This window comes from Balaenoptera physalus, assembly GCF_965194825.1.
Source record: "Balaenoptera physalus genome assembly, chromosome: 9".
NCBI lineage: Eukaryota > Metazoa > Chordata > Mammalia > Artiodactyla > Balaenopteridae > Balaenoptera > Balaenoptera physalus.
The window spans coordinates 13675015-13686703 of NC_138888.1; the positions used below are offsets into that span (position 1 = coordinate 13675015).

The 11689-nt window shown below is 37.3% G+C and overlaps 1 protein-coding gene and 1 long non-coding RNA gene across 6 annotated transcripts in view; both read left to right on the forward strand.

Annotated features, from left to right (window-relative positions):
* The window catches only part of LOC309667003, a 1042512-nt gene that overhangs the window by 774311 nt on the left and 256512 nt on the right, over positions 1-11689 (forward strand). The window lies entirely within an intron of this gene.
* Positions 1745-11650, forward strand: MTRF1L (mitochondrial translation release factor 1 like). Of its 5 annotated transcripts, XR_014267298.1 has the most exons (8): positions 1749-2162; positions 4785-4864; positions 6713-6896; positions 7375-7538; positions 9045-9162; positions 9306-9360; positions 10355-10491; positions 11266-11650. XR_014267298.1 is itself a non-coding variant. In XM_082474866.1 (7 exons), the coding sequence occupies exons 1-7, from the start codon at positions 1904-1906 to the stop codon at positions 10333-10335; spliced, it is 939 nt and encodes a 312-aa protein (XP_082330992.1). In that variant the 5' UTR covers positions 1745-1903; the 3' UTR covers positions 10336-10485. The 5 variants fall into 5 exon arrangements, 4 of the variants coding, with proteins under 4 accessions (XP_082330992.1, XP_082330993.1, XP_082330990.1 ...); XM_082474866.1 differs by lacking the exon at positions 11266-11650 and having other exon boundaries at positions 1745-2162; positions 10257-10485; XM_082474864.1 differs by lacking the exon at positions 9306-9360 and having other exon boundaries at positions 1761-2162.

Consider the following 11689-nt stretch of genomic DNA (forward strand, 5'->3'; position numbering starts at 1 on the left):
AACTAAAGCTGTTTTCATTTGATTATATTGTGGAAACCTATGGATATTATTGTAAAATGCACATGCATAACACTGACTTTTTAAAAATGTTTTGAATAAAGAATTCACCAATGTATCCTTAGAAAAGTTACTGTTTCCTCATTGGTGTAACACTATAGGAGTAAAGGTGCACTTAATTATATTGCTTAAATTGCTTACACATCTGAGGGAAAATAATTTCTGGCAGGTTTCTTTACATTGTTCTATAAGGTTATCACTTATTACATTTTTGCACCTTTTATAAATAATAAAGTATATTCTTGAAATAACTCGTTTTGAGAATTCAGCTGAGAGATTTATGTTGAGTTCAAGTAGCTCCCACAATTTCTATGCTTAAACTAATATTCAAAGTTGAGTTTAGACCTGGAAAATAACTATTCCTAAAAGAGATACAGACAGCCTAATCAGTCCTGTTCTATACTCGGATTAGAATTTTTTAAATTGGGTTTGGATCACTATTTTAAAGCAAAACAATTTTATAAAGTAGTGTGGCTTTAATACACATTCAAAGTGAAAGAAGATTTGAGTTAGTTGAAGCTTGTAAGTAGCAAAACCTATTTTTGTTCTATATTATTTGGAGAGTCAGCTCGTTCTACTTCACTTTGCATTTGTATGTAGAGAGCAAAGAAACGAACAGAGGCAATGCAAGCTCATTTTATAAGAATTTTATACTTAACCTCAACAATTCTGATTAGATGACTTAAGGATGACTTAACCTTGTCAAGGGCTCCCGTACTTTACCATTTTTTAAAAAAAATAAATCGGAAGATTTTGAGTATTTTAGGTCTCTGTACAGTTACACCACCACTTAGTAAATCCTGGGCAAACCAGTTAGGTAGTGGGAGTTCCCAGATTGAACGTTCAGCCCTTGCATCCTCAGGCCTGTCTAGATTGTATTATTCCCTCATATACATTACTCTGGTGGGCTATGGAAAGGTCTTTTGAAAAATGCAAAAGCATTATACGAGTAAACTTCAGTATTCCTGGCACTAATCCACTCTCAAGTTTGGGGGCGGAGGTTGGTGGCTTTGGGGGGTGGGGCTACCGGAGGCGGGGCTCTGAAGGCTTTGCTGGGCTGTGATTAGTTGCAACACGGAACGGCTCAACCACCTTAAAAAGTAGCTGAGTAACAAGGAATTAGTGAGAATGGGCATGAGACTCGGTGTGGAAGGAAGCCGTTTAAAAGCAGGTAAATTAAGTGGCAGATAAAGGGCAGAAATGCGGACTGCTAAATCACTCCGTGGTCGCCTTCGAGTCCACTTGTCATGTCTTTGTTAATACGAACCTTAACCACCGTCGAAAAGAGAAACATGAGCAGGAAAATTGGAAGAGTAAACACACGTACACAGTGATAACCATCCTACAATTCGCTCTTGGAGACGACAGTCCGGGCTGGCACGAGAGAGGATATCCGTGCTGTGACCTCAGCCCCTGTAGCGGACACTAGACTGCCCTCCATGGCTGTACTTTAAATCCTCACTGAGGGCCTGGGAGACAAATCTTCTACGTCAGAAAACGTAATGACAACCTATTGCTTTCTCCTTCCGGTCTAACACTCCGCCCCCGCTCGTTCAAGGAGGCGTGTCTGACCTAGCCTTTAGAGGAGGTGCCCGAGGTCTCTCGGACCCGCCCCTATCGCTTTCGGCTCTGCCCCTCAACTTCCGGCCTCCGCGCATAATACGGCATTTAATAATACTTGGCCGGAAGTTCCCAACAAGGCTTCCGGGAGGCCCTTTTAAACCGGCGCGTGCGCTGGGCGGGGCTTGGCTAGGTCTCGCCCCTATTGCCAAGCTGCGCGGTGTCGCGAGATTTGCTCTGTCCGGAACTTCCGGCTCTTGTCCGCTTCGGACATCCGGCTGTAGCTATGCGGTCCAGGTTTCTTTGGAGTGCGTTTCGGGGCTTTTGGGCCCGGCAGGCTGCTGGCCCGGCCCGCCGACACGTAAGCTGCGGTAGCCTTCCACTGGAGGAGCTGTTCGCCCGCGGCGGACCCCTACGGACCTTCCTCGAGCGCCAGGTACGGTCTGAAGTCCAGTTGCCGGTCAGGCGGCCTGAGCTGGTGGCGGTGGCCAAGCTTCTGAACGAGAAGGAGCAGGAGCTGCAGGAGACCGGGCACCTGCTACATGGTAAGGGCCGGGCCTAGGGGAGCGGAATTCAGAGCAGATTCTTGCCTCTTCATTTGCCCTTGCCACTAAGCCGCTGCTCAGATGTCCACACTCTCCGAGTCTGAAGTCTTTACTCGGTTGCAGCCCTTTTTGATTGCGTCAGAGGTCAAGGCATCATTATGTGAGTTCTGGTCCCATCCTCTCCTTGGGCTCCCTTGACAGTGCTCTGCGCCCTTTTACAAAACTTAAGTTGACCTTTATTGGTGGCGTATTTAATAGCAGGAGATTAGCTCGCCAAAGACAAATAAGGCACTATTCCTGTTATGGGCTCGAGAGCAGTGTTTCTAAGTGTGGTACAGGGACCACCCGCAAAAGTGACAGGAGAGGTTCGTGCTAAGTAAACCCAGGCTCGGAATCTGAGACCTAGAAACATGCGGTTTTAACAGATTTCCCAAGTGATTCATGTCCATGCGAATCTGGATGGGGCCTATGTTTCTGCATTTACACAAGCTTCTGGGGATGCCTAGTTGCTGGTCTGTGGCCCACACTTTGGAAAGGCTCTAGAGAGGGTCACAATCTATTGGGGGCAAGAAAATTAATTATAATACAGATGATAAGTAAAAATATATATCAATAAAGACCTAGGAGAGCAAGGAGAACTTGTTGGGAAAGACTTGTACAGGGATAAAGACCCACCCTTAGATGATTTAATAATAATTTAACCTTTATTGATCCTTGGCCATACTCCAGGCTTTGCTTAGCTTCCTTTATCTAATAACTCATACAATTCACGTAATAAATTATGAAGTAGGTTCTATTAGCCTCATTCAACAGAAGGGGAACCTGAGACATAAAGATAAAATAACTCAGCTTGGGTGACACCGCTTGTAAGGAATGGAGCTTGGATAGGACTGATCCCAAATCTCATGCTCTTAATCACTGAACTCTATGTTAACCAAGGAAGGGGAGGTTATGGGGAGCGGGAGGTTGGAACCATTTTGTAAGGGAGCTCAAGTACTAACCTACAAAGTTTGATTTCATCCTGTTGGCAGAAGCCAACCAGCAGAAGCTTTCAGATTGGGAGTGAATGACAGGAATAGCTTTCTTGCTTAGGAATCTTGATTGGTGGCAGTTTAGAAGCAGCCTGGAATAGGACTGAAGATGCCATGGAAAATAGGAGACTAATGCAATTGTATAGTTGAGCCATAGTATCCTTTGGGAAAAAATTAAATCGGTTTCATTCCTTAAGCCAAGCTTGAAGTCCAAGTAGCAGCCACAAAGCCTTAATATTAAAAAATATATAGTATTTTTATATTGATTACATGTTGAAATTGGTAGTGTTTTGGGTATACTGGATTAAATAAAACGTAGTATTTAAATTAGATTACTTCTACAATCTCCTTAGCCTTACCAGAACACTGCATTTCAGAGCTGAAAGGCCCCTTAGAGATCATCCAGCTCAGATCTTTCATTTTATTCTTGAGATTACTGAGACTCAGAAGTTGGGTGTGTTGCCCTAAGAGAACCTTGGTTGTTGAACTAGGGCTAGAATTCATTTTTCCTTTTTCTAATTAAGCACATTTTACATTTCACCAAATTCTTGCCAAAATAATTCCCTGCCATTCCACCAACACACCCTATATTCGCCTATCTCAGTTTTGCTGTTATCATTCTCTCTCCTTAATTCTTTCCTTTTTCTACCCATCCCCAAAACAAACAAAAAATCCTTCAGCATGCTGTTATTTTAGTATTTAATCACATAATGTTTTAGGTTATTTTTTGTGAGTTTTTCTCCCCTAGAATAATATAAAGAAAGTAAAATGATCTAAAATCCTGCCTTGAGGGCAGGTCTTAACATATTATCCCCAGCTCCCAGCATAATTGGCTGTTAATAAATGAATAAGCATTCCAGCTGATAGAGTTTGTTCTTCCAACAGAGACAGCAAATTGTAATAGCTAAGAAAATTTCCCCCTCTCTCCTTTCTATAGGCTGCATGTTGTCCACAGGATAGAGGAATGAGGAGGTATATTTTGTAAGATAAAAATGAAAACTGCAAGATGAAATAAGAATTAGGTAAAGCCTGAGAGAGAAGACTGCTTCATGTAAATATCCTGTCAATATTAGGCCGGGTCTAAATGTTTATTTAGGTGGACACTTTTATATTAATGAAGTATTTACTAATAAGACAATAAATAACTTCCTACTTTTTAACTCAGTTTTGGTCTGACTGGTGGTACCTTCTGTTCCCCTTCCGGTCTTTCGAACTAGCTCAGTGTATTCATTTGTTATTGTAGAGTCTGAATTGGAAAACTAAAAGTATATTTGTTAATATGAATATTTTGGGGAGGCAGAATTATAGAAAAGTTTTGTAGCTTCTTTATATTTTTCTATAGAGATTCTTTTTATTTTGAACATATACTTTGGTCATCAGGAAAAACTTTTTAAAAAAAATTTTTTTTTTATACTATATGCTTTTGAAAACTAATGCGTAAAATGCTTTAAATTAATAACAGTTATTAAAAGGACAGGGTAATTGTTATTTTTCCCTTAAGCTACAATTAACAATAAAACTATTACCTTGAATTCTGTTAGCAATTTAATACTAATTAAGGAAAACTTAACCTGCTGCCTTTTTTTCTTAGATGAAAATGAAGACTTAAGGAAACTTGCAGAGAGTGAAATAACTTCATGTCAAAAAGAAATAGCTCAACTGAAGCATCAGGTATGGTATTTGTGCAAGGAATAAAGCATCCGTGCATGCTATTACTTCTAATGTATTTTATTAGAAGTTTACAAAAGCAAGTTGAGAACTAAGCAGCTTGCTAGTATTTATGATTATAAACTGGTTTTTAAAGAAGGAAAAAGCATACTCCCCATGGCCCTGTTTTTTATCGTGCTAAAAGGATTGTATTGATAGAACTCTGAAAGAAGGATGACTGTCACATTAATAGGATTTGCCAGAAAGGCAGTGAAATGTTGGTAGTATATTTTCCTTCTTTTGTTTTTGTAAGAGGGGTGAGGATGGGGATGGACGATGAGAAGAAGAGGTTATGGAGCGATGGCAGGAGGAAGCAGGAATATTTCTTTATCTTTGTGTCTCTGACACTATTACAGTGCCAGCCTAGAATAGGCCCTTAGGATTTTTAAAATGGAATTGCATTGCTTTGGCTTTATATATATCTAGGAGAACTGCAGAACATATGGAGTTAGACGAAGGATCATGAAATTAGATCCACCCTTCATTACTTCTGTAAAGCATAGCTTAAAGGTTTACAGCAGTTATCTCTGGAAATATAAGTGAAAGAACATGATAAGGTGAGGAAGGATCCTGGAAAGGAGGTGCCTCATTTAGAGATTCTCTTTATCCAGGTGTAGAAAATTACCAAAAATTAATGTCCCCACCACCAGTCTAGGAGAAAAGTTCCACTATAGAGTGAAAAGTTTCATGTAGCTTGCCTTCTACCCATTTTCTAAATTTTTTGTGACGTAGAAGGACATACGTATTAATGGTTTCTGTTCATTGGCTAGTAATTAACAGATGTAAATTCTATTGTGTTAGTTCAAGATTTGAGTGGTCACATTCTGTTGGCACAGGCTAGAGAGATGGAAAAGTAGGAAAGCAAGTATAGCTCCTGACCAACACAAAGTGATACTTCAGAACTCAGGTAGACTCGGGTTCAAATGCTGGCTCTTCCACTTTCCAGTTGTAGGATATTGGGCAACTAGAGTGAAACTTCGTTAAACTTTGTTTTCACTTCTTAAGGCGGAGCTGTTAATAGGAGCTGCCCGGGATGTTTTAAGAATTAAAGTACGTCGAGTGCCTAGCAGAGTGCCTGTCAATGTTAAAGAACCAATCAATGTTGGCAGCTTTTTTTTAGTTCACCTCATCTAAGTCTTTTTTCTGTATCTCCTTAATTAGTACATACTGAAGTGTGAAACACAGAATTGTAATGAAAGGAAGACTGATTTAGGCACAAGGATCTGAGTTCTTGTGCCTGCTGGGGCAGTAACTAACGCGAGTCTTCTCACTTCTGTTAATCTCATTTTCTTTTACTTGTAAAACGAGGGAATTGGACCAGATCTTCTCTAAAGGCCTCTCCAGTTCCAAAATTGCAAGTTTCTCTTCCATGTTAAAGAGGCTTAGAAAAAATACAAATACAATTTGAGTGTTTTTTTCCTGCCATACTAGGCTATAAATTTCCAGGGATAGAGCTAGAATCTTCTTTTGTATGCTGTACACAATATAGTGTACTACTCACAGCAAGCACTTAATTATTAACTGAGTAGAGAACAGATATGTATACATGAACACCAAAAAGAAATAAAAACACCTGTAAGTTTTAGCTGAGCCATATATAGCATTTATAATGTAGTTATAACATTAATATTTTTGGAAATTATGCATTATACGGTTCTAATTGGCAAGATAATTGAACAGTAATCAGCAATATTAAATTATTTGCTTAGGGAAACTTTAAGTAAATTAAATATTTAAAATCCTACATCTAATCACTGAGGTTTTAAGTTTTAAATCTTAATTAAAGGAGGGGTGATATTTTTGTATTTGCAGATTATCTTACTTTTGGTTCCCTCGGAAGAAACGGATGAAAATGATTTGATCCTGGAGGTAACTGCAGGAGTTGGGGGTCAGGAGGCAATGTTGTTTACTGCAGAGATATTTGATACGTATCAGCAGTATGCTGCATTTAAAAGATGGCATTTTGAAACCCTGGAATATTTCCCAAGTGAAAGAGGTCAGTAAACTGTTTTGCAAAAAGTATAGATTTAATTTATCTATCTACATATATTTTAGGAAAGGGTTGGAAAGATCTGACTAGGCTTTATAATTTATTTGTAAGGATGCTTAAGTAGTTGTATGCTTATCATTTACTTAATAATTTTGAATGCAAATATACCAATTTTGAAATGGCCTATAAAACGTTAGTCATTCAGTACTAACCACTGAATGACTAATAGTCTTTTAAAAGTGGTCCTTTAGAGGTGTTACTGAACAGTTAACACCATAAATGCTTTATGTTTAATAATTATATGAAATAAAGATATTAAGTGAATATCATAGACTTGTTAAAGGTTTTCAGTATGTTTTATAATCAATATGCTTATATTATTTTGTGGCTCTTTTAAATATATTTCAAGATGGTAGAAGTGATGGTCAGTTGTTTATAAATGGTAGGAAAAATAAAATAATTCCCTTTTCCCAATGTTTTCAAGGCGGCCTTAGACATGCATCTGCCAGCATTGGGGGTTCAGAAGCCTATAAGCACATGAAATTTGAAGGAGGTGTGCACAGAGTACAGAGAGTGCCCAAGACAGAGAAGCAAGGCCGCATCCACACCAGCACCATGACTGTGGCGATCTTACCCCAACCCACTGAGGTGAGGCACCACAGGCCCCTCTCCTTGGAATCCTGGGACCAGCACAGTGCCTTGCCCCCAGAGTAACACTCACTTTACTGAATTGAGTGTCTCGTTTGCATCATGTATTTTGAGTTGTTTTTACAAATACATTCTCACAGTCCAAAAAGCATGATTTTAACAGTAGATGGTAAGGATTAAGGATATATAAGTGATCTAATCTTACATTGCCTATTTATTATTTTTTTCTCCACCACTAAGCTTCAAGTAGATATTTTGAGACCATGTACAGGAGAAACAATATTAAATAGAGTTCAAGAGTGATTACCTTTATAAAGACTTCTGCTCTGTGTGACTTGTTCCTAGAATATTAATAGCGAGAATCCTGTTTTGACAAAGGATAACTATTACTTAACAGAATTGCTACTTTATAACCCAATCATATTTAAATGGAAATATATTGCTACAGTGTTCATAATGAGTATACTTTATTTTCACAGATAAATTCTCAGACTGTATAATATTTTTAAGGTAGCTTAGTTGGGAAGTTCTATTTTGCTTATATCCCTTCTGCTGAAAAGTGATAGGAAATATATAACTTGTTTTTTAGAATGGAGTATGAATGATTTGAGAAGGAAGTTTGAGGGTTTCTAATAGGGTTAATGGAGTTCCTTTCTTCAGGTCTAAGTTTTGTGTGAGGCCTAGATGAGGAACAGAACAGTTCAGGGAGAGAGTGAAGTGGGATAGATATAGTCACTTTGGCTTAAGCATCTTGGAGATGTAAGGAGTTTTCAGACAAAGATGGAGACTGAAGACTGAGGTCCGTATGTCATCTCATTTCATTCTTCCAGCAGCGGTAAGAGGGAGCCACATAGGGAGACATGGAGGGCCTGTGAATGACAGGATTCCTGCTCCTGGGGTTGTGGACAGCGCACAGACTGGGCTGTAATGGTTCCTGAAAGAGCTTTTTAGAGACAGTGCTTTGGATGGTGACTCGCAGGACAGAGCGTTATCCTGATGTCAGATCCCAGTGTATTTATGAATTGAGTCTATACCCTTGACTCCTTGGCCTTTGACATTTCCGTTTGTCTCTCCTCTGCCTCTAAATATGTTTAAATCCTCCTTTATTTAAAATTAAAAATAAAACCTTCCTATAGTTCTTAAGCTAGTGTCATTTTTTTCCCCCTCTGCTAAAGTCTTTTTGCACTCAAATCATTTTAGCTATTATAGTCACATTTCTATTAGTAGCTGAGTTTCTGCTATTGGTAAGAAGAGGGTAATTACAGAGAAGTCCAGTTTTTGAGGATTAGGGAGGCTTTGTTTTTGTTTTACATTATGTTTTGATAATGCACTTTTCCAATAAGAAAAGTTTAAAAAATGGTATCCTTCCAACTACTTTCTGTTCTTAAAATTAAATCTTCTAAACCTTATATAAATTCTATACATGACATCTATTTATAAATAGATCTTCCCTTGGAACAGATCATACATGTAATTTTTAAATCCCAACTTTTCTCTTACATATAGATTAATCTGGTGATTAATCCTAAAGATTTGAGGATTGATACTAAGCGAGCCAGTGGAGCTGGGGGGCAGCACGTAAATACCACAGACAGTGCTGTCCGGATAGTTCATCTCCCAACAGGTATGTACTTATTTCTTCAACATAAAACAATGAAGAAAGAAATCGAATTCTGAATGACTTGATTAATTTTCCACTGACACAGATCCTCAGTTATCAGAGGAATATAGTTGTTATTTAATACTTGATTTATCTTGAATCCTTAGCTGAAACTCTGCAGGATAATTACAAAGCCAGAAGGAGGGAGGGATCTAAGCCCAGGTTATTTCCATGTTAGTGACTATATCATTAATTAAAAAAAATCCTCACAGTGAAGTAATATCATGGCTTCTTCTTTATCAAAAAATGGTCTAAATCACTAGTTCTTACCGTTTTTTTGGAGGGAGGAGGAGATGGATTCCTTTGAGAAAATGAAAGCTTGGACCTGCTACCCAGAAAAACATGCTTATATGCAGAGTTTTGCAGGTAATTTCAGGGGCTTCTTTCCATTAAGTCCATCTGCAGACATCCAGGGGTTCTGTCTTAATTCTGGATAGTAAGGCAATGGAGCTATAACTCAATATTCCTTAAGCCTTCAAAATACTATTAGTGTACAATACACTATTATTAAATGTGTTTTTGCCGTTGATTTACACGTGATAAAGAGCATATGGTTAACAGAGCTCCGTTGTCTAGAAAGGATACAAGAATCGCCTACTGTAAATGACCTCAGTCATAATTCCTGTTGACTGGGAGTGGCTGATGGGAGTGCTGGGTTCATTTTCTTCTTTTTTAATATGAGGAAATCCTCACGTTAAACTTGAAGATGACGTCTTATGTAATACATATTATATCAACAGGAATAGAAAAAAAAAAGTGGATGGAAATACTCAAAAATATCAATAGTGACTAACTCTGGTAATAAGATTAACTTTTATAATTCAGTTTCTATAATGAGTAGTTACTACTTTAAAAAAAATTATGGTGCCTAGCTGAAGGTACCAGAAAATAATCCATTTAAAATGACTAATGCTTATTGTTTAGTATGTATGCCTTCAATATGGAAATACTTTGAGCTATAACTCAAATTTTCAGTTTTCCAATAACTGTAAAAGTTATTTGTTAAGTTTACAGTCTTCTTTTTTTATATTAGAGTCCTATTTTTTCCCTTTATAAAGGAAGAAGAAAAAGAATGAGAAGGAAAAGGAGTATTCCTTGATAATAAATGAAGAAGATTTTTCTATTAAAACTCTTTAATTCTCATAACACTATTCAGGTGTTGTTTCCGAATGCCAACAAGAGAGATCTCAACTGAAAAATAGAGAGATGGCTATGAAAAAGTTACGTGCAAAACTATACAGCCTGCGTGTAGAAGAAGAAACAAGTAAACGATACAATGCTAGAAAGATTCAGGTAAAACTGAATTCTTAAAAATGCCTCTAAAGGATAAAAATATTTTTAGATAAACAAGCTTTTGTATGTGTTAAAATCATTTCAATGTATTTGTCGAAATTAGAGTACAATTCAAGTAGCTCAACCAAGGGCTATACTTGTTTTATAGCAATCTTACACCTCTGCCCTGTTTTTTATATTCAAAGGTGTCTTTCTCATTCACCAAAGTTATTTTAAAAAGATATATGGAATTCCCATTCATTTTGAATCCTTTGAAAATTATGGAAGAAAGTTGCAAAGGAAACTGAACTTACTTCCTGTTTGGCATTTGACTTTATAATTACAGACCCCTTCTATTAACTCCTTATTATAACTTTGTCATCACTGACGATAACCAGATTAATTCACAGAGGTTATATATGTTTAGCTAGCATTTGATGATCAACTGTGTGCCAGGCTGTATGTATGCACCATCACTGTGCAGTAGGTATTGCCTGTATTTTACAGATGGGGAAAGCTAAAGTTTAGAGTTGAAATAAATTACCTGAAGTCATAAAGTATTAAATGGCAGAGAGAGGATTCAAAATTCAAGTACTAATCTGTCTGACTTTAAAGCCTATATTCTTTTTTCTCTGTCAAGTTCCCATGTTATTTGAGGATTCAGAATGTTTAAAACTTGCTTAACATTGTTGTAAATTATAAACCAAGAGCTTAATCTCCAGGTAAGTTAAATTTGTAGGTTTAGTTGCCCTGAATTTAACTGTATTTCATATCCTTTTTTTTTTTAATATATAGATTGGCACTAAAGGAAGGTCAGAGAAAATAAGAACATACAATTTTCCACAGAACCGGGTCACAGATCACAGAATAAACAAGTCACTTCATGATCTTGAAACTTTTATGCAAGGAGAGTATCTGCTGGATGAACTTGTACAGTCATTGAAGGATTATGCGAATTATGAATCTTTGGTAGAAATTATTTCCAACAAAGTTTAAGTTGGTTTGTTATTAAAGACTTGTATAGCTTATGAAAATTCTATTATGGCAAGTCACATTGTGTACATACCAGTATTCTCTTGAAACACATGAGTTAACACAGTTGGGAGTAACATGTTTTTAATACATAGGTAATTTATATGCATCGTCTCTCAATTTATTAGTAAAATGTATTACAATATAATCATGACTCTGGTTGTACATTTTGAACTCTTATAAGAAA

What these genes read in the sequence shown, in the direction of transcription:
- MTRF1L (XM_082474864.1), top strand. Translation starts at nt 1,904, where the DNA reads ATGCGGTCCAGGTTTCTTTGGAGTGCGTTTCGGGGCTTTTGGGCCCGG. An exon ending in TAGCTCAACTGAAGCATCAG is followed by an intron (nt 4,865 to 6,712) that starts GTATGGTATTTG and finishes TTGTATTTGCAG; the next exon opens with ATTATCTTACTTTTGGTTCC. An exon ending in TCTTACCCCAACCCACTGAG is followed by an intron (nt 7,539 to 9,044) that starts GTGAGGCACCAC and finishes TCTTACATATAG; the next exon opens with ATTAATCTGGTGATTAATCC.